The sequence below is a fragment of the Urocitellus parryii genome, chromosome 9, assembly GCF_045843805.1.
Source record: "Urocitellus parryii isolate mUroPar1 chromosome 9, mUroPar1.hap1, whole genome shotgun sequence".
NCBI classification, from domain to species: domain Eukaryota; kingdom Metazoa; phylum Chordata; class Mammalia; order Rodentia; family Sciuridae; genus Urocitellus; species Urocitellus parryii.
In genome coordinates, this window is record NC_135539.1 from 19639277 (window position 1) to 19662520 (window position 23244).

General features: G+C 41.9%; 1 protein-coding gene across 2 annotated transcripts in view; it reads right to left on the reverse strand.

Moving 5' to 3' along the window:
* Xpo6 (exportin 6) overlaps positions 1-23244 on the reverse strand; it is a 105993-nt gene that overhangs the window by 37918 nt on the left and 44831 nt on the right. For both annotated transcript variants that reach the window (XM_026392070.2, XM_026392069.2), the window contains exons 6-9: positions 20956-21033; positions 13568-14021; positions 10235-10361; positions 5141-5250 (exon numbers count right to left, since the gene is read on the reverse strand). In XM_026392070.2, the coding sequence (XP_026247855.2) occupies positions 5141-5250; positions 10235-10361; positions 13568-14021; positions 20956-21033 (769 nt within the window). The remainder of the gene's footprint in view (positions 1-5140; positions 5251-10234; positions 10362-13567; positions 14022-20955; positions 21034-23244) is intronic.

Consider the following 23244-nt stretch of genomic DNA (forward strand, 5'->3'; position numbering starts at 1 on the left):
TTTTTCAGGTGCATGAAGACTGGGTCATAAAACAATCTTTAACAAATTTAAAAGAACTATGTTTACAGACCATACTAAGACTGAACTAGAAGAGAGTAACAAAAAGATACAAGGAAAATCCCCAAATATTTGGAAAGAAGACATATCAAGAGAAATTAGAAAATACTGTAAATCAAATAACAATGATACGCAACATTAAAATCTGATGGATAAAGCCAATAAAAGCATTGAATGCTTATATACACTATGGATAAAAACCCTATATACCTCACAAAGTTCTGGAAGTTAAACAAAATGTATCGTTATTATGGTAAAGTAGTTGCCTAATAAATGTATAATGAATAAACACACAAACAAAGAAATGAATAAGCACATAGGTAATAAACAAAACTCCGAGTCAGAAATGGTGAAAGATAGAAGCATGATCCTGGATAGCTTTTTCAACTCAATAAAATAACAAAGATCCCATCTTTTGCTATCTAGAGCAATCTGGGGCATTAATTTCTCCTAACTGAAAATAAAATAACAAAATAATTTCTCCTAGCAGGAGCTAGAAGGCCACAGGTCTAACTCTCCTCTGCACTATGTTATTAAGTACATCAATGTAACATGTGGAAATGGCACTTCCTCTATGAAGCTGAATAATCCACTCCAAAAAGAGAGCAGCAGTCTTTCTCATCCACATTTGTTTACAGGGAAATCTCATGTTACCCAGAATCCCTGTGCTGGTCGTGGCCAGCTCTTGCCATTATTCTTATGACAGAGAGGTTCACAGGACATGACTCAAATACTTTAGGTTGCTTCACACACGCAGGTTTCCTCATCTTCTTGTAAAAATAAGTTTCTACACAGGTGCCTCCCTTCACATTAGTGACCGTAAAGAAAGGGGGGAGAGAAAACAGGGAAGAGAAGCATCACCATTTTGTGAGGACCAACCGCTCACACACTTCACATGCATTGGCTCGGCCTGTTTTCTCAGGAGCCTGTGAAGGTGCGACCATCCCCCAAGTACAAATGAGGAAAGGGAGCCTGAAACCCACACCTTTCTACATAGGACAGCTCACAATGGCAATCAGGACCATCACTCCAAAAGCAACTTTGCTCAGCGGAACGTTCATCCCATTAACACTGGAACCCAGTTCTCTCAAGTCCCCACAGCTCTGATCAAGACACTCTTGTGCATTCTGAGTAAGAAACACGCAAAGCTCCAATCTCCAAGCTCCTAGAATCAAAAATAAACCTATGTACATTTGTGCTTCTAAATTTGTAGCTTACAATGCCTACCACTTTGTTGTGATGAATGATGCAAAACCTTAAACCACAAGGGACAGGAACTAAGTGCTGTCTCTGTGACTTAACCACACCTACGTTTCCCATTTAAGACACACACAAAAAAAAAACTTCCTGGAAGATTAGTTGCTTCTGAAATTCTGGCTTAAGCCACAAATGTGATTCCAAAAGCATCCCCACATTATTTTATCAGTTAAAAAACATTTGACCATGTTTGCAAGCTCTCAGTTAAAATAAATGTGATCACCAGTAGCCAATGTTCTTTATCAGCTGCTCCAACAAAAACAGCACACCTCTGATAAACTGGGGCTCTCGTAACATGGAGCAGTGATCACCAACTTTCAAGCTTTCAATTAAAAGCTATGGAGCATACACTTGTACAAACGTACAATGTAAGGGTGACATAAGCAAAGTTCAAATGTTTTGTGCACCACAGTGGACTGCCCAATATGCTCTTCTTCACAGTCTACCACCTTAACCCACGAGGGGGTGTGTGACAGAAGAGGCAGTTCCCAGATGGTGGTTACTACTGAACAACATAAATCCAGACCAGCTTTGAGGGATTTTCCCTTATTCATTTTCAAAAGGCATTTAAAAAAAAAAAAAGGTGTTATAAAAATATTGTGTGTGTATCTGGGGAAGGGGAAAAAAAAAACAAACCTCTTTTAGTATAATCAAACAATCAATGAAAAAATTTCTAGTGTCTGAAGTGGCTAGCCAGCAACTCGATCACCTGTGATATCATCAGGTAACAGGTACCTAGGCAGCCAGGTCAACATCTGCACGGGATAAAGGCCCTCAGCCTCTCCAGGGATTACTGTTGACTGGCAGTAACATTTCCATTACATGCTGCTATCATCATCGATGAGACCACTTATTCGGTGCCTAATATATCAAGACACAGTGCCAAGTGTTTTATGTATGTGATTTATCTGAATACTAACCATTCTTCAAGAGTTATGTGAGTGGCCTAGATATGCACCTCAGTAGTAGAGTGGTAGGATGCTTGCCTGGCATGTGTGAGACTCCCCAGCACCACATTAAAAACAAAATGTAAAAATATAAGACATTAGTATGTCCATCTTGGAAATGAGATGAGCACATAAAATTTGACCAATAGAACATGGCAATCACAGAGCAGAAAAAGAATTTAAACTGTCTCACTGCTCCATCTCTAGGTACAACAACCTGCACAAAGTAATACTCACTTACCTATAATACTCATCTACATGTTTTTTTAAATATTTTTTGTAGTAGATGGACACAATACCTTTATTTTTATGTGGTGCTGAGGATCAAACCCAGTGCCTCACACGTGTGAGGCGAGCGCTCTACCAACTGAGCTAAAACCCCAGCCCTCATCTACATGTTTAATGTTACTAATCTGCTAGCATATGCTTTCTCAACAGAACCATATTCGTCACACCTCCAAATTGTATTATTTTTAAAAAAGCATTTTCATATTAATCCCTCTTTCTGCTTATCTCTCAACAAGCCTGAGGGATATGAAGAAATACCAATCACTGAACAGAAAAATCTGGAACAATCCTAGAACCAAAAGATATGTCTGATCAGTGTGTGAGAAAGATATTTTGGTAGAAGGAGATTCTCTGTTTTACTTAGAATGATCCAATCCAGCCTCTCTACCCAGGTGGAGTTTTTCCCATCAGCCTCCCTCCACGGGGCACATGACTGAGGAGGGTATCCACTAATGCTACCACCACCCACAGGTCCCATGTACTCAGCACTTACAACACTCTTTTAAACAACATTCATTAAATGTCTGAAAAACAACCATCACTGTCCCCTTTTTTACAAGGAGGGAAGGGGACAGTGTGAGAGGAATAGAAGAACTTTAGACAGGGCAAAGGGGAGGGAGAGGAGGGGAGAGGGCATGGGGGTAGGAAAGAGGGTGGAATGAGACAGACATCATCATCCCAAGTACATGTGTATGAAAACATGAATGGTGGGACTCTACTTTGTGTACAACCAGAGACATGAGAAATTGTGCTATATTTGTGTAATATGAATTTAATTGCATTTTATTATCATATAAAACAAATCAGAATTGAAATAAAATTTCTTTAAAAAGAAAGAAAGAAAGACACTACAAAGCCAGAATTCCCAAGCATGACATCACAGTGCAGAACCTCCCTCAGCCGCTGGTCAGTTTCACACATATTGACTACCTGCTCTGAAACTTCTCTTATTAATACTGTGCAAAGACACAAGAGCTAGGACTAACCTGGACAGAACCTGAGACGCTCTAGTGTGAGAAAGTCCCTGGGATGAGATCACCAACAGTCCCTCCCAGGATCCTTACATGCGTGCACTAGAAACCTAAGAACCAGACTGATGATAAAAACAGAATTCTCTGCCTCCCTCCAGCCTGCCTGTTGAGGATGTGACTGGAATACAGCCACTCCACCGGAACAGCCCAAATGTCATGTGTCTATTTCTGCTAAGTAGCCATTCTACTACATGTGGACCTACACGTAGACCTTGCCATTTTCCAGCATGCTGAACTCCTAACTTCCCCTCGTCTTCTCCCCACTCCGTGGCACTACACCGTACAAGAAACACGCTGCTTGCAAGCAAGAAATGGGGCAGGGGCAACCTTTCCCTATTTTCTGTGTTTAAAAAAAATGCAATAAAAATTACACAATTACTGTGGAGTGAAGGATTATGGATAAATATCTCCCTTATGTTTTTCATCTTTTCCTGTTTTTAAAAAAATACATTAAAAACAAATAAGTATGCGTAGGACCCAAGCGCAGTGGCTCATGCCTGTAATCCCAGAGACTCAGGAGGCTGAGGCAGTAGTTCAAGGCCAGTTTAGCAATTTACTGAGGCCAAGCAACTTAGTGAAACCCTGTCTCAAAATAAAAAATGAAAAGGACTGGGGATGTGACTTAGTGGTAAAGTGCCCCTGGGTTCAATCCCCACTAAAAACAAAACAACAAGAGGCAAAAAAAGAAAAAAAGGGGGGAAAAAAGAACATTTTTTTCCATGACATTATTTTTTTGTAGAGATGGATACAATACCTTTTATTTTATTTATTTTATTTATTTATTTATTTTTATGTGGTGCTGAGGATCAAACCCAGTGCCTCACACGTACTAGGCAAGTGCTCTACCAATGAGTTACAACCCCAGCCCTCCATAACATATTTATTAATTTATTTAGGACATTTTGTTCTTTTTCTTTTTTGTGGAACTGGGAATTGAATCCAGGAACATTATGCCTGTAAGCATTCTGCCTCCTTATAGCAGGGACTCACAAAGTTGTGGAGGCTGGATTCAAACTTACTATCCTCCTGCCTTAGCCTCCCAAGTCACTAGAATTACAGACATGCGCCACACAACCAGTATGTTTAGGAAATTTGTTAGCACATAAAAAGGAGTTAAGAATACAATGAACCCCAAGTTTCTATCAACTAACTTCAACTTCAGTTATCAACACATAACCAATCCTGTTTTTTTTTAATGTAACAAAGTATTTCCCTTCTACCCTCAGTGGGTTATTTAAAGCAAATTTCAGAGGTCATATCATTTCATTCAATATATTTTTGTTTATATCTCTAAAACAAAAGCCTTTAAAGAGAACATACAATTGTCATATCTAAAAAATTAATAACACAATTACTTTTTTAATTAGAAAAAAAGTTTTTAAAAAAACAAGATCTTTAAAAGAAAAAAAAAATGAAGAAAACACTCAATGGCATTACTTCTGAACAGCTCACATGGGTCAAATTTCACTAAAGAGGTCCAGAGAAATGGCTGCCCCTATAGTCCATGAGAATAACTGGCAAAAATGACTGTTTCTATTGATCAGTGTTTCTGGGGTTTACCTGTTGAGAACTGCTTCCTTGTCTCCCAGACGACTTTTAATTTTACTTGTCAGATAGTCCAAAAAGAGTGTCCAGATATCCAAACAAGAGAAGTAACCTTCATGAGTAGGCTATGGTACAAAAGAAATCCAGATAATGAAATTACTTAATGCAACTATTGCTTAGAAACACACTCACCAGGGTTTACTTCCACCAAAAGGGCACAACATAGGCACAGACAGACTCCCTCTATTTCCTTGTAACCATCACTGGGGGCTTTTGGTGTCTTCACCATTGACCCCTAGGGAACTTAACAAGACAAGGGTGCGGTGGAACACATCATTAGGGAGATGCTATGCAGGACAAACCGAGTGCCCAGTGCCCAGTGCTAGAGTCAATGCTTTTTCTGCTACAAACCATTACAAAACCAAAAGTAAAAGTGGCTTCAAAGGTGACAGGTTTACACATTTGAATATAAGGAAAGTACTACTCGAAAGTCTTCTTATATAACAGATTGAAAAGGAGCTGTTAAGTGTTACCCCCCAAGGCACATGCCATTTGCAAAAGCAAGGGTGTCAACAGGCTGGCAGCAACCTCAAACTAGGTTTTGATAAGACAAAAAGGAACAAGAGTAGAGCAACTGCAGGGTCCTAGTGCCCGGACTGCTACACTGTTAACTTTACTAAGAGCCCTGAGATTCTCTTTCATGAAAAATCCAGGGACCATTCTCTCCAATAGCTAATCTTTACCACACACATTCAGGTTCAACCTGTGACCCCCAAATGCTGGTCCACAAGAGTCCTTTATCTGGTTTTGCTAATGTCTTGCCTCATGAACCACATATTTGGGGACAGGATCAGATATGGAAAGAAAGAATACATTTACCTTCTTGGATCTGAGCCACGAGGAAATTCAAAAGTTTACAAGGGCACAGAAGGAATGTGCCAAGAATAACTAACATTGGTGGTAGGTAGCCACGGCGTCCTACGTATCGTCCGAAATCACAATTGACCATAGATGCCAACTTCACAACCTGAAAAGCATCCCTGGGACTATGCTGCTAAGATCAGTCAGGAGCTGACAGGACCAACCTCAATGACCCATGTCCTGCCTCTACTTCTTACTTGGTAAAAGCCAGTATGTCTATGACATGAAGTGAACCAGGAGAATAATCGAGAAAAACAATAAGAAAGACGTGGAAATAACGTGGGGAGTCAGGAGACAGGCCCTAAGACTTGCACATCCAGAAGATACGTCTTGTCCTGCTATCACTTGCTGAACTTCCCTTAAATCAGTCAGTCACCCAATCATCCTTCCTTTGTTTGAAAATATCCACCCTCTAAAGAAAATGACTGATCAGATGCATGGAGAAGTGCTTTTGGGAAAAGCCACCATATAATTACACCTTGATGGCTGCATTAAGCACTTTACAGTTACACGTGTCACCTTCTGTGCCTTTGAACTGGGGACTCACTACCCTGAGGGGGCAGGGGTGGAGGCATACCCCTGTACAGCCAGAAACGCTGCCATTCACATCTGCACCTGGAGGCCCCACTGGGAGCCTGGCGCTGCACACAGGCTGGCCAGGATGTGGCCTTTGATCGTATCTGTGGATCCAGTCAGGAAGGTCTTACGAGGATAGCCGGACGCCACTTCTGGAGTCACCCAGTTTCCTAACTCTCACAGGGGCATTTTAGAAGGTACCTACACTCAGATTCACTTTTCAGATTCTAGGGCTCCTGATCATTGAGAATCCTAACAGGTTTCTCTAGAAATGAACGACACCACATCTTGTCTTCCAGGGAGTTTACAGCCTCTGTTCTCATTTGCGCTGCTCTATCTGATCTTCACAGTAACCTTGGAAAGTGGCTTGTGTCACCCCCCCTCCCCATATACCAAAGAAGCCAAGTTTCATAAGTCAAGTCACCCAGCCAAGATGACAAGACAACTAAGCAACACAATCAGAACCAGCATGAGGATCAGCTCCCTGTCCAGAATCTGTCCCCCAAGCCACACCACCTCAGGCACGGCTTTAGCAAGAAGGGGCAGAGTGAAGGCGCAGCGGCAGGAGCTGCAGGCCCAGGAGCAGGGGCTCGCACAGAAGGCTCGGGAGGCTCAGCAGTCGGACAGTCAGGTGGAAGCCCTGAGCCGGGAGAGAGGTGCTGCAGGAACTGGTGGCAGGAAGTACAGATTGAAGAAAAATGCAGGGAAAGGAATGGAAAAGAAGAAATGGCTGAAGACATCAGCATCATCCTTTGTCTAATTGCTCTTCTTTCAAAATATATTTTCCAGTACTAAAATTCCATTAATTTGAGAAAGAAAGAAATTCCTAACCCACCTCATTGGGAGCAGAAACTGAAATCTAAGGTAAGAAACTAAAATGGCTCATCCAAGACACAGACCCATAGAAATAACCAGAGTTGGAACATAGAACTTCTGGGGTTCACGTATGAAGAAGGACAAGTAAGATGTGCACACCTGAAAAGTCTTTGTTTTTTAATTGGGGGGGGGGGACAATCCCCAGGACCTTGCCCAGGCTGGGCCAGTGCTCCTCACTGAGGCCCAGCCCAGCCCTGGGGCAGTCTCCAGCTTTCCTCTGCATCTGGCAGGGGAGGGAATTTCAAGACATTTTCATCCCTCTGTCCCAAAGCAGCCCTTCCTTTATGATTTCAGACCTGACTCCTTATCTTTTATTTTCACTCATACAGAATCTATCTGACACTCACTCAAACTTCTCTCAAATCCATTTTTCCTTGTCCCTTTAAGATTTCTCTGAATCTTTCTCAAACAGCTTCTCCATCTCCATTGCTCCTCCCACGGCCCCCACCCATCATCTCGTGGTCACCTCTTCTGCTGCCCTCCCACCAGGCCTGTAAGCAGGTGGCCTCCTCCCTGCTCTGCACAATGACCCCCCCCCCTCCACACATCCTCAAGCTTGGGTCCTCCTCTGCCCTGCCACCTGTGCCCTAGCCCTTGCCCTGCTCCCAGGAAAGGGTCACCCTTACCACTGGGGAATCTTATTTTTACATACCAAGTCCCTCTTTGAGAAAGGCTGGCTATTAACCCTTGCTCCAAGTCCCCAATCACATACGCATTGCCCACACCACCCAGGCTCGACCCTTGCCTCTTCTAGTCTTATTAAGGCATAGTGTCAGTGCTTGTTTTTTTCTTTAAAGTCTTTAAAATCAGACGCCCTCTCTGACCCAGCAGTCTCATCCCTGGTATACACAAACAGAAAGAGCTACCCATGTGCATCAAAAAGCAAATTCAAGAGTGCTCACTGCAGCAGGATTCATAATTATCCAGAACCAGAAGCAGCCAAATCAGCAGTGGAATGGATTTTCAGACAATGGCTTACCACAACACAATGAGCAAGAACAAACCTCTGCTACAAGCAACATGGAGGAAGCTCACATGCAAAATTTCGAACGGGGGCAAAAAAGAAAAGCCAGAGAAAGCCAAGCACAGTGGCACGTGCCTAAATTCTAGCAACTTGGGAGGCAGAGGCAGGAAGATGGCAAGGTCAAGGCCAGTCTCAGCATTAGCAAAATCCTGTCTCAAAATAAAAAACAGCTGGGTGCAGTGGTGCATGTCTATAATCCCAGCAGCTTGGGAGGCTGAGACAGGAGGAGAATCATGAGTTCAAAGCCAGGCTCAGCAAAAATAAGGCACTAACTAAGCAACTCAGTGAGACCCTGTCTCTAAATAAAATACAAAATAGGGCTGGGGATGGGGCTCAGCAGTCAAATGTCCCTGAATTAAAACCCTGCTACCAAAAAAATAAAAAATAAAAAGGGCTGGGGGGCTGGAATTTGGCTTAGAGGTAGAGCGTTTGCCTTCGATCCTCAGCATAAAAATAAAGATATTGTGTCCATCTATAACTAAAAAGTAAATATTTAAAAAAAAAAAAAGATGGGGACATGGCTTAGTGATAGAGCACCCTTGGGTTCAATCACCAGTACCACCACCCCAAAAAAAAACAGATGCCAGGGGCTGGGGGTGTGGCTCAGCAGTAGAGTGCTCGTCTCCCACGCGTGGGACCCTGGGTTCAATCCTCAGCACCACGTAAAAAATAATTGAATGAAATAAAGGTATTGTGTCCAACTATGAAATAAATATTAAAAAAACAAAACAAAACAGATGCCGGACAAAAAAAATACCAAACATACATTATATGCTTTTCAGAGAAATTCTAAACCAGACACAACTGACCTGTGGTATCCAGGCCAGAACCATGCTACTTCTAAGTAGAAGGGAGGGAGAGTGATTCAGGGAAAGGTCGTGAGGGAATTTCTGGGGGTGCTGGTGAAGTTCTATTCCTGACTTGGGTGGTAATTCCATGGACATGTTCATTTGGAGAAAATTCATCAAGCTGTACACGATTTATGTATTTTTCTGTATTGTGTAATGCTCTATATGAAAGCTTATTTGTTTTAAACATACCCACAAATAAGCAAAGGGACAAGGTGTGACAGAAACGTTAAATCTAGACTGTGGAAACAATTACGTGACTATCAGTTCAATGAAGTGTCAAATCATAAAGAGTGAATTCCAGGGTTTGTAAAATTATACTTCAATAAAATTTTTAAAACTGTGTGTGTGTGTGTGTGTGTGTGTGTGTGTGTGTGTGTGTGTAAAACCTGGGTCATTTGGCTACCAACTGATTGAAAGCAAAGGCGGCTAGTGAAGTTTATATGCCTAGCTCCTAAAATATAATGGGAGCTCAAATATATTTATTGAACAGGAAAAAAAACTCGATACCACACAAACTTGTAACTCAGAGCTTCACCATATATAATCTGTGGAATTTTGGTGACAGTTACAGAATGGAATTAAAGTCCCTAATTTGAGACTTTTTCTGTACTCTGCTTCCCTAACATAACAGTGGTAAAGAGCACAGACTCTGTGTGTCCAAACCCTGGTTCTACCGCTCGCTGCCTGTATGACCTGAGCACACTTACTCCTGTGCCTCGGTCTCTATGTGTGTAAAGTGGAGCTGTAACAGCAGTGCCATCCTCACAGGCTGCTGTAAAGACTAAGGCGTTAGTTTATTGGTACAGAGCACACAGAGTAAACACTGTGAAGGAACAAAGAAAGGCCACGTTGGTGCTTTACCTGATGAAACGTGTACTTGAACAAAAGCGTCAAAAACTCTACCACCGGGAACTGGGAGTAGGACTCGATTCTTCTCAGGTGAACACTTACAAAGAGCCGCAGAAAGTCAGTAAACTTCTCAATGTAGCTAGATAAGACAAGAAGACAAAAAGTGACCAAATGAACCTAGCCATCTTCCTCAGAAGAGAACTTAAATTCAACCCAAATTTCATTCAGTACAGAACTATACAGATTTATATATTTTTTCAGTTAAAAATATAAAGACCTACAACAATTACCTACAGGACAGGCAACCCTTCATTCCATTACCACCTGAAACATAGCAGAAAAGCAACTTTAATCCTTAGACACCATCCACAAAGGCTTGCTGTGAGCTAGTGCTCTATTATTTCCTCACTCATTAGTATTAAGACTCAATTAGAATGAAAGGAAATGGTGCTCAGAAGTTGATGGCAGATTATTGTGTTATTTCAATCTTGCAAATCTAGAGGTCTGGTCTTCTGTACCAAGAGGCCAAAATATTAAAACAGGTTGTGCTACAGACATAACAACAAGGTTTCATGAGGGCGTGGCATCTAGGCAAAAGACATTCAGACCTACACCCTAACACTCAGGTCTCCCCCTCTGGCTCCTGGAGCCAGTGAAGCTTAGCACATCCCACTCCACCCTAAAAGTGATTTTCAGCTCTAAGAAGGAAGGCTGTTTAGAGCTGGCCAAGGCTCAAGGACAATTTAGTCTGACACTTCCATTTGACAGATGAAGCCCAGAGACGGGCCAAAGTCATTCCCAATCCAGGGCTCTTTCTTTTCACCTCACAGTGAATCCCCAACTCATTTGTATTCACAAAATCATTTCACAGAGGAGTGTGGGTCACAGCTGCAAGGATAAGAGATTTTTGTTATTAAATACACAGCACATCATCACTCTCACATTTCAGAAACTGTCATTTTAAGCCCCTCAATACCAAAAGGTGATTAGAAAATGAGATGGACACACCTCCATAAATCACATTTCAGAGACCAACAAAAAAGTAAGAACATAATAGGCCTTAGCTAAAAATTAATGTCTAAAAGCAATTCTGAAACTCATACCTGCAAAAGCTGTTTTTCAAAACAGGTGTGAAATAATAAAGGTGAAAAGACAATTACTCCTCAGAGAGCAAAACTGGTCCAGAAATAAAATGTCCCATGCCATTCGCAGGACCTATCTCCACGAGGGTGGCCAACTGCCTATATGACTTCTACTCAGCCAGCTCACAGATACATGAGCTTATTCTCAGCTTTTTTGAAAATGTGATTTTGATCGGATAAAGAGAATGGCTATTTCTGTATACCAAGGAGTCAAACACTTGGAAACATGCACTAAATGGCTGAAAGACAGCAAAGTACAGGGAGACTGCTCTCTGATGTCTCCAATCACTAACACTCACGGGTGCAAACCCCTCATTCCTCACTCAACACGTTTATTACATTATATTTTTACATGATCTTCAAAGTCACCCAGTTTACTGCTCTTTAGTAAAATGCACTCAATTTCCTATCACCCATAAAAGACCAAAGAGAAGCATGGGTAAGATATCCAGCAATCTCAATTTTATTTTACTGACCAACCCAATTTTTTAAAAATTACAAACAAGGCTGCTCAATATTTAAACTACAGGTTTGATTTCACCTCATTTTCTTTCCCTTGCCCACCTTCTGGTACAGGTGCTAATGAACAGTAGGAAGTTAGGAGGGGGAGGCAATAGAGGATGAGAGAAGCCAAGGACCCGGTTAAGCAGCTCCTAAACAACTGAGGACGGACAGAGCTGTTTAGAATTAGTACAAGGGACCCCAGAACCAGAAACAAGCACACAGCACTATTTATGTCACCTTTCTGCCTCCAGGTACCTCTCAGCTTTCACAGGGCAAGAGGAAGCATAGGATTAAAATATGAAACCATGAGCACAGAAGTTACATGGAACAAAATCAGTGCACAGATAATCCATGAAGACATTTCTATACCATCTGGACTAAGGCATAACAGTGCATGGGACTGTGTTATGCCTCAAGGAAAAGTCAAAACAACTGATACTGATGGTTGGTACAAGCAGCTACATTTTATTAACATGTGAAGACAAGACAGACTTTCTTAACCAAAACTAGAAAGGAGATGAAATTGTGTGAATACTAAAACCTTTGTGTTCTTATAGAAAGTTACCATTAAGTCATGAAAAAATATACCATACCATGAGTTTCTGTATTTATACAAAGCAAATGCCACACAAATCTTGTTTACAATGAACCAAACCAAAATAATCATACGTTATCAATTTTTTAAATAGAAACATTAAAAAAGTGTCTGATTTCAAAAGCATACAACTTTCTTCACTTTAGGCAATTACCTTTATATTCTGCTACTTTAAGAAAAAGGAAATAGCTTAATTCTGTTATAGCTTAATAACAACACACAGTCCAAGGAAAACTCATTAAGATATTAACAACTTTTACTGTCAGGCAAGTTATATTTTCTAATTCAATACAATTTATCAGCTTGGATGTTTCTGAACAGTCAACAGGATTGTTCATAATATGTTTCCAATTTCCCTTGTGTTTATGCAGCAATGGCATCGGGTTAATGCAAGTTGTAAGATACATAAATGACATCATCTGCAAAGGAAATAAATAATGATCACTGCCTCTGACTACTGTGATGAAGTCATCTTTTAAAATATTTTCAGAAAAATGGGCCTGGGCAATCTTGGGCTCCATTCCAGGGAATCATAACAAAGCAAAATAGACGAGCTCCACATTAACTTGGACTCACATTACAATCTCTCCTATCATTTGATGAGCACCTGTCATTTGGGTAAAACTCACAATAATAGTAATCCTATACATTTACATTGCAAGATGTTCACTTGGAAAAAGTCAAAGAGTAAAAACTGACAAGCAACACCCCGTGGGAAAGGGCGACTGTGACTCCTGTACCTCCCGGACCTCTTCTCCTGTTCTTGCCTACGCAGGAGCAGCAGAGTCAGTTCCTGTACCACCTCAGACCTGCAGGCAAATAGTGAGGGAGAGGGGGAAGAGCGGTGGAGGGAAGACAGGAAATGGATGGGAAAGAAAAACAACAACCTACACCATCCACCATCACTTTTCACGTCGTCTCATTGCCCTGGACCACCCTAGCCCTTCCAGCTCATCTGGGACTTACTGTACACACCTACCTTTCTGGTCCTCACCAGGAGCCCACATTCTGAAATCAAAGGGGATTACAGACACTGCGGCACAGCATGCTAAACAGCTAAGGCCCTTTCTCAGGACACAACCCACTCACACCTGTTTCCATTACCTCTCATCGAGCTCTTCTAGCCTGCTCTTCACTGTGTGGGCATTGCTATCCTTGGTGATTTTCTGCAGGAGGTAGAAAGTCTGCTGGAACATACGCAGTAAGTACTCCTCGAACTCCATAGGCACACAGTTCTTGGACATGAGTTCATTGATGCAGGACATGGCCAGGACCCCTAGCCGGCCGCGCTCCTGACCCAAAACACAGTTCTGGCTGCTACCATTCACTGATGCCATCTTTCTGGCCCGGATGTCACAGCCAAAGCGCGCAAAGTGGAAGATGGTGGTGAGGAGGGACGGGGTGATGCTGGCAGACAGAGGAATCCAACTGAAGAGGTGGGCCAGGCACTCCAAGGCCAGGGAACAGATATACTCACTCTCCGCATCGAGGATGGGAATTGGCTGATTCAACAGTTTGGCTGAACTAGGACTTTGCAACAGGTTACTCAGTAAGTCACCTAAAAATTTAAAAAAGGTTTTTACAACATCCAGTATCAAATCTCTTAATAATCAATGAAAAACATGAAAGAAATGTGACCAGGCAGATAAAGACTACAAGAAGATGGTCATAATGTCTAATACCAAGGACGACTAAAATCTATTTCTACTTTAAACCTAAATCTATTTTAATGTACAAGAAAAATGCTGCACTGGGCACAGTGCACAGGCCTGTAATCCCAGCAGCTCATGAGACTGAGACAGGAGGATCACGAATTCAAAGTCAGCCTCAGCAATGGTGAGACGCTAAGCAACTCAGTGAGACCCTGTCTCTAAACAACATGCAAAACAGGGCTGAGTACCCCTGAGTTCAATCCCCAGGGAAGGAAGGAAGGAAGGAAGGAAGGAAGGAAGGAAGGAAGGAAGGAAGGAAGGAGGGAGGAAGGAAGTGGGGGAAGGAAGGAAGGAAGGGAAAATGCTGCACATTAGTAAGTATCACCCCAATACAAAGACAGTCAATGCATGTTAAGAGACAATTTTCAGGAGAAGAAATACAAAAGGAAAACCAGCATACAGATAACAAATTAAAAATCAGAAAACACAAATTAAAAGGAAAGTGAGAAAAATAAGAATGTTGGAGAATGCTGAATTCAGAGGATGAGGAAGGGATAGAAGAATGTTCACTGGCAGGAGCATGGGCACTGTGTCAAGGGATCCCGCGCTTTGGAACCCTGGTGCATTCACGCCCATCACTTGGCCATTCCCCGTCTGGTGTGTTCCCAAAGCAACCCTCACCCAGCTCTGAGGGACAAGTAGAATCCTGGGGTGGGTGGGTAGTTACAGGAAATCTGGGCTCCTCCTTGGAGGGAGAACATAACATGCTGGGGATACAAAAAGGCAGCAGCCACAGCCAGGACCTTCAAAAGGGATTACTGAATAAAAAGCCAAACAGAATCGCAATATCACCACACCATCTATACAGTCAAATACAGAGACGCCATTAAAGTTTTACAAGAACATGTTACGAGAGAGAGAGAGAGAGAGAGAGAGAGAGAGAGAGAGAGAGAGAGAGAGATGGATGGATGTTAAAAGGGCTGTTCACTGTGGGAGAGGGGGACAGCAGAAGCGTGGTGAAACAGAATACATATGCTGCAACAAGTTGTTCGTCACCCCCGGTTATTTTGCTGCAGCCGGACTGTGGCATACATAAAAAAATAATGAGTGAGGTCTTACATCAATCAATGACACTCAAGTGCTATGAACTATGCAGTATGATTAAATTCACAATCTGCCCTGTGACTTAAAATTTTAAATACAAGCATTACTACAAAGCCTCAGTTCTAAAGGGCTGGGTTTTTGGTTTCTGGTTTTTATGAGACAGGCTCCTGCTATATTGTCCAGGCTGGTCTCCAACTCCTGGGATTACAAAACCCTCCTAACTCCACCTCCCAAGTAGCTGGGACTACACGTGTTCTCCACAGCACCCAGCTCAAAGTTTGCTGTAGGGACCTGGGTGAACTCCAAGACCTTTCAGGGCGCACAAATAAACATTTTTTTTTTTGGGGGGGGGGGGTGCGGGGGCTTGCAATAGATCAGCCCCAGGGCCTTTCAAAAGCCTAACGCCTGCACTTAATTAAATATGGAATCAAGACTAAAAAAGGAAATTATTCAAGGAAGCAATGGGTGGTCTTTCACAACTTTCACAAGGAAGATGTCCCAAAATACATGGTCTTAAATTAATATCTGTAGTAAGAAGTGGGTTTTCATAATCTTTTCTTCTTAGAGATTTTCTTTCTTAAGGAAAGGTATCCATGGAAAAAACACCTCAAAGTCGGCAATTCCTTCAGTTTAATGACTTCTGTTGAATCCAAGCAAAACTAAAATTTGTTTTTATTAAAAATAAAAATACGATATTATGCCACTGATATAATTTTTTATCTAATCTAATCTGTCTTTTCTGTGCCTGTGTATAGAGAAAAGTCTATAAAGATCACCAAATATAATTTAATGTTGATATTATTTCTGTATAGAATACCAGGTAAATTCTCACATTTTATACTTTATAGCAGGAGGTCTCAAATGTCTGGGTCTCAGAACACCTTCACAATCTTTTAAAAATTACTGAAGATCCCAAAGAGCTTTCATTTATGAGAGCTATTTCTCTCCATTGTTGTTGGGGTTTTTGTTTTTTGTTTTTCTGTGGTGCTGGGGATTGAACCCAGTGCCCTGTGCATTCAAGGCAAACACTCTACCAACTGAGCTATATCCCCAGTCCTATGAGGGCTATTTCTATTGATATTAGCTAACTGGAAATTAAAGTTGAGAACTTTTTAAATATTTAATTCACTTAAATAATAAACACATTAGCACAAATAACATTTTTAAATAAAAAATGAATAAAAAATATTTTACCCCCAAAATTAGTAAGAGTAGTAGTATAATTTTTTACAGTTGTAGAAATTCCTTTAAACTACAGCTAGAATCTCACATCTGCTTCTGCATTTATCTGTTGCAATATATTGTTTTCATTGAAATATATGAAGATTCAGCTTCATATACATGTACAATTTAAAAAGATGCCTTTTCAGAAGACTGTGGTTACTCTTTAATATATCAAAAGTAACTTCTTTTTAATATTTATTTTTTTAGTTCTACTTCGACAGAGTACCTTTATTTTATTTATTTATACGTGGTCTGAGGATCGAACTCAGAGCCTCACATGTGCTAGGCGAGCGCTCTACCACTGAGCCACAACCCCAACCCCCAAAGTAACTTCTTAATAGGACTAAATGACAATGTCTTAGGATTTCTGTGAATATACAACTGACCTGTGGGACCTTCCAAAAAAGGGGGAAGGGGGACCTCCAAAGGTGCCCAGACCTGTCAAGAACTTCCACTTTAGTTTTTAATATAAACAAGTAAGTTAACCTTTCTCAGTCTGACCCTAATCTCCTCAGCCATTACATGAGGGCTGTTATTTTTTAATAACAGGGCTTAATTTCCTAGTTAAAAGTAGATTTAAAAATTGTCCCTATTCTGTGGGCTCAGAAAAATTTTCTCAGGAAGGGATTTCTAATAGCTCCCAGTTGTGTTATTATTTGCTTGGCCCGGCAGCCCCATGCTGACAACTTTACATGTGTGTTCTCATTCTCCTTTAATGCCAATTCTCATTTTAATAGCTGTAAGGTAAAAATTATTAATAGCTATGATTAGGAACTATTAGGATAGCCTGGGCTTAGATGGATCAAGTGTTCCATCTAGTCCCTCAGCCAATAAGACAGAAAAATGAAACTGAAATCAGGTCTGGCTCCAAAGCCAATGTCCTTTCCAAAATACTTGTCAACTAGAAAGATTATTTACCTAGGAAAAAAAGAATAGCGAGAAAGGTAATAATACAGAAAAATATGCAGGATTTAAAATCATACATAAAATAAACTGTATATGCCATAACTGCAACTATATGCACAAGAACAAAGATATAAAGGAATCATGCAAGGTAAAAAGGTAAAAATTGTTTAGATAGAGATGATCTGTGGTTTGTTTGCTTTCTTTTAATCCCCTCAAAAAAAAAAAAAAAAATTTTAACATGTTTCTCATCTAGGCCTCTTCAGCAGCATCCCGGCCTCCGTGGCCTAGATGCCAGCAGCATTTCTCCAGTTGTGTTAACCAAAAACTTCTCCAGATGCCGTCAAATGTTCCCTGTGGGGCGAAACATCCCAGCTAAGAACCACTACTGTAACTGTAGCCTCAACTCAATAAACTACGGGAAGACTCTATTCAAGGAGCCCCTAGGAGAAGAACATGGGGTCACAAGGAGTTGTGGGTGACCCTCCTGAGTCTCATCTTTCTACAGATAGTTTATATGGGATAAGTGAAAAGATTTGCAAATTCGACTGGGAAGAGTCATCTGTCCAAACAGGAAGAGACACAGCCAACAGAAGACTAAGAGGCACGGGCCGCAAAAGTGCAGTAGGAAGGAACGGCTGTCCTGGGTGGGAAACACTATCCACATCTTCCTCCTCCATTCATCCTCAGAGGTAGTTAATCTCTTTTTACAGCTGAGGACATCAATGGTCAGAGAAGGTAAAAGGATCAAATTAAGGTCACACAGTAAGTAGCAAGGCTAGGACTCAAACCAGGGGAAGGAGGATGCCACCAGAAGCGGTGATAGTGACTAAGAAGGCCAAAGTTAGGACGCAGACCGTGTGCCCAGACTTTGGGACAATGTTCTAGCACTCACTCAGTCAGTTCCACCAGTCACGAGACTTGTCATCTCCAGCAAGTTTCCTCCAGAAGCCCCAGTTCCCTTGGTTGTAAATGAGAGATGAACCACCAGCTGCTCCACACCAGTCTGGGCAAGCACTGGAGGAGGCTCAGGAGGGGAGGCAATGACCTGGGGAACGACTGAGAAACGAACCATACGTGGCCTTCAAATCTTTTTCTACATCCAGGCCTAGAGTAGCTGTTGCGGGTCTTTCTTCTTTGACAGTGACAAACAGAAAATTATACCAAAAGAAAGGGCACGGGAGATGACTGATAAGTATACGGCACAGCACTGGGTACAATCCCCAGCACCAAGGGGTGGGGCAGGAGGACCAAAAGCCTGAGGAGGCTCCTAAATCTGACTGTGAGTGACAGACTTCAGGCAGAACAGTGTATATCCAGCAGGCACTGCCGATGGGGTGCGCTAAGGAATTAGTTTGGTTTATTTGCTGGCATTGGCGTTTCTCAGAATGAATTTCCTCTACAAAATTGAGTTTATGGGGTTAAGAATGCTAAAGAAAGAGTTTTCAGGAAGTTTTACTTGGTGTCTTAAGTGCACAAAGATAGTTGAGTAAAAGCAGCAAAATAAATGTTGATTAAATCATCAGCACTGTGCAAATAATGGAGCAAGCTCTGATGACCTCATGTACAATTACAAAGAGAAGAAACTTAACAAATGAACATGTAGTTTTTCAAAAACAAAAAAAGAGGAAGTAAACCAGCTTACTTAACTCCCTTCGATCCCCACTCCCTACCAAAAAAAGTCTCAATTTATTTAGCTTTTTCTCAAATACCAAAATTCAGGACTTCAAAAAATTGAATAGCATCTAAATGGCAATTCCCAAGAAGCAGGCACCAATGTGTTTAGGTTTTATAATACAAAGTGTCAGGTTACTTCACCTAAACTCATAAGCATAACCTATGCAACCCATAAAACAGATAAGCACATATTTCTGAATTGTAAGATCTGATATTCCCCAACTGGACCCCAAGGAAAATCAAGTCTATCAGAATGGAGTTAGCTGCGAACATACCTGAACAAAGCCAAGTAAAACACAGCTCTTGGTAATGGAAAATGAGTTCAGAAAAACAATTAAATTTTACTGCAGTAAACAGCTGAGGCTAACTTAAACTAGATGCTAGACTAGTACTGCATTACCTAAAGACAAATCTAATTCAAAATAACTAATATTTGCAATTAAATGACAAACTTAAAACTAGGCAAGCCAGGCGCAGTGGCACATGCCTGTAATCCCAGTGGCTTGGGAGGCTGAGGCAGGAGGATCATGAGTTCAAAGCCAGCCTCAGCAATGGTGAGGCACTAAGCAACTCAGTGAGACCCTGTCTCTAAACAAAATACAAAATAGGGCTGGGGATGTGGCTTAGTGGTTCAATTTCCGGTAACTCCCCCCATATACCCCCAAAAATAGTAGGCAAATAATAGGATGCTACAAAGTATCTGTCCAACCACAAAATCAAATCTATACATCATTTACAAATTTTTCTTTAATCCTTCAAATACTTCAAAATACAAATATGCTGAGCCACTTCAAACACCCAACTTTTATTGGGTTTGCCACCAAGTACAAATAAAGCTGAAATTCCCATGGGCTTTTAATATACTCTAGGACTCTCTGTAATAGTTTTTAATCAAGTAGTCTAATAAATATCTAATAGTTTTAAATCCAAGTACGATAAATGCAATTTGAGATACAGTACTATCAGCAGCCTCAAAATTCATGGAATGTTTTCAATTCTCCAATAACTGAAAGAACTTCAATTTCTACATTATCAGCAACAGGCTATACAAAACAGCCTGAGCTTAGAGACGTCTGCATTCAACAGTCCATTTCCCTGGGGTAAGAGAGAAAGATGTGGAAATACTTCTCATTAGCCACATCAACTTTTACAGTAGAGGAAGAAATATGTGCCAATTCACAGGATGTACTTTACTTGAAAAGCATCTGTGATATTTAGTGTAAACAGAAGCATTTACAAACTAAAAGTTCCTGCTCATACACAATTTCCTCTTTCTATCCATCTTTGAAAGTACTCAATGGCTTCTGAAGCAGATATTTAGATGACTTTTGAAACAGATATAACTGTGGACAATTACTACCTACCCATGAAGTATTTAATAATCAATGCTAATACACCCAGGCTTGATTGAATTATTCTTAACCAATGTAAATTCAGCACTGACTACTGCACATTGTTCCCCAATCTATCCTGGCCAACATGACATCTGCCCTGGTCCAAGGGGGAAGACAGTGCTCCATATTCCTATATCGTCCCCTTCGGGCTGCCTCCACCCTACAGAACGGGGAGCAGATCTGTAAAGCCCTCAGGCTCATGTCAACCTCAGCACAAGCAACACAGCAATACAATTTGAGAAAAAGAGGAAAAACAAAGATGGCCACCAACTAGGAGGGGCAGCAGATAAACCTGACAGAAACAGAGGTGAATGACAGAAGATCAGAGACGCCATGTGCATGATGGACAAGGAAGAAATGCTTTTCAAAAATATTAAACAGCACATGCACCTATGAAAACAGTAGAAAGCTAGCCACTCAGATAGTGGGGGAAGAAAAACCAAAATAGCTTAGAAAAGAACAAGCATCTGTACGTGGCCCTGCGAGACGCCCGACCATGTTTAAAGACAGAAATGCTGTAGCCGGACACAGCCCATACCACTTTCTCCTGAGGTCGGGGATGGTGGTGGAGTGGCAGCAGTAACACTGTGTTTGTCCCAGACAGTCTCCAAGATACCTATAAAAAAAGAGAAGCTGAGTTTGAGATATAAAATCCAGCACATAAAAATCAAATTTTAAAAAGTGATTTATTGAAGCCAGGCACAGTGACACATGACTGTTATCCCAGTGACTTGGGAGGCTGCAGCAGGAGGATCATAAGCTTGAGGCCAGCCTCAGCAACTTAGACCCTGCCTCAAAATAAAAAATAAAAAAGGGCTAGGGATATAGCGCAGTGGTAAAGCACCCCTAGGTTAAATCCTCAGGACTAAAAATTTTTTTTAAAAAAAGTTATTTATTGTGATTTATTGATACCTGTATAATCAACCATCAGTGTTTAAACAGCCAGCTCTCAGCCACATGGCCCCTCTAGCTAATGGCTGCACCTCTCTGCTTCACCTCCAGCTGCCTTCTGGAGAGCGCGGTCCTCATTCAGGATCTCTGCTGCTTCACCGACCTGGCCGTGTGGCCCTCCCCACTGTCTCCCCCAGCTCTGCTCGTGCCCAGGCCAGCTGGCTGCTGTGTCCTCTCGGGGCTGCTTTAAACCTCATCCTTTTTCACAACTCCATGGTGTTCTGGGCGCTGCTCAAACTCTTCTCTGAGCCCCACGATGCCATCCTTTTCTGGATTTTCTTGGTTTCTTTAAATAAGACTCCACCTCTCTCACCATGTCTACGATGCTCTGCCATCCATCACGTAAGTACCTGTCTTTCTCAGCTTCTCTCTTTTGGCCCTCTTTCCTCTCCTTTCACCCTCTCAGCTGGAGTAGCTCACCCACAGCCACTGCTTCAACAAAACCCTGTGGAGTTTCTCAGGCCAAAACTCATCCCAAACTATATTCACCGACTCCCAGTCCTGACAGGGATTTAGAAAAAGGCCAGCCATTCACTCACAGTCCTGCAGGTCCATCTGCTTCCTGAATGTCCCAGATTCAATTTTCTTCCCTCCCCAAACCTGTCACTAATCCTCATATGTTCCTCACCTACAAACAGGCCTCTGCTCACCCCTCTGGCCCAGCCCTCAGACCCCGCCTGCAGCCCAGCCCACTCGCACACATGCACTGCCCAGACCACCTGCTGTTCCTTAAACAGGTGTCTTCTTTCTTTCTCAACTTATGTCCTGCACTCCTCTTCCAAATCCCAAGTTGACCTTTCCTCCAGGCGAACTGCCACCTGGCTGGCCCTCAGAATTCCACTCAGCTGTCACCTTCTCCAGGAAGACTTCCTGCCTGCTCAGTGGTGCCTGCAGATGGAACACACCTCTTCACCCCAAGACACTGTTTTACCTGTCTGTTTCCTTGCCTCTCCCCAATGAGGGCAAGAACTTCTTATTCTCTGTGTCCCTACAGAACCTGGCACAAGAGATTTTCATAGAGGCTTATGAAAATATTTTGTCTCCACAATATCAATCCATGTTACAACATGGATAAATCTTGAAAAGATGTTAAATGAGAGAAACCTGACACAAAAAGACACAAAAAATTGTATATTATGATTCTATTTTAAGAAAAGTCTAAGATAGGCAAATCCACACACAGATAGGAGATTCTTGGTTTCTAGGGAATGGGAAGAGGGACCAGGGAGTGGCTACAGATGGGTATAGGGTGTCTTTCTGGGATGAGGAAACTGTTCTGCAGTTAGTCGTGATAGGCTGCACAACCTATGAGTATATGAAAACCACTTGACTGCTGCATTTTAAAGTGATGAAAGTTATGAAATGTGAATTATATCTCAAGTCTTAAAATATTTAAAATGCTGGTAGGCACAGGACACAGAGCTATTAATATGAGGTCCCTAACTATCAACTGAGCACCTAGTGTGCTCTGAGTGGATGGTTTACGCTTGAGCTTCCACCTGGGATCTAGGGAAATGTTGAGGGAAAATGATAAGTTCACTCTCAATCACAGTATCAATAATTTAAGTGCCCACACATGCCAAGCACTTAAGAGGACATAGGAAAGAAAGAAATCCTAAACATACAGAAAACCTAGAGCAGAGGAGTTGGAGACTAGATCTCTTCTGACTACAGCACTCCTTCAAGTAGTGAGCCTGGCCCCGGACACTCGGGACCTGGGCTGGCACGGCACACCCCCCGCACACTGAGCAGGCACCTGGCCGTTGGTACTCCTGTGCTCCACTCTCCCTGCACCCGCCTGCCTCGCTGGGTGGCTTGCTTCCTGTTTACTCTCATCCTTTACATGTCATGAGGCTCTAACTGAACAGACAAGGTG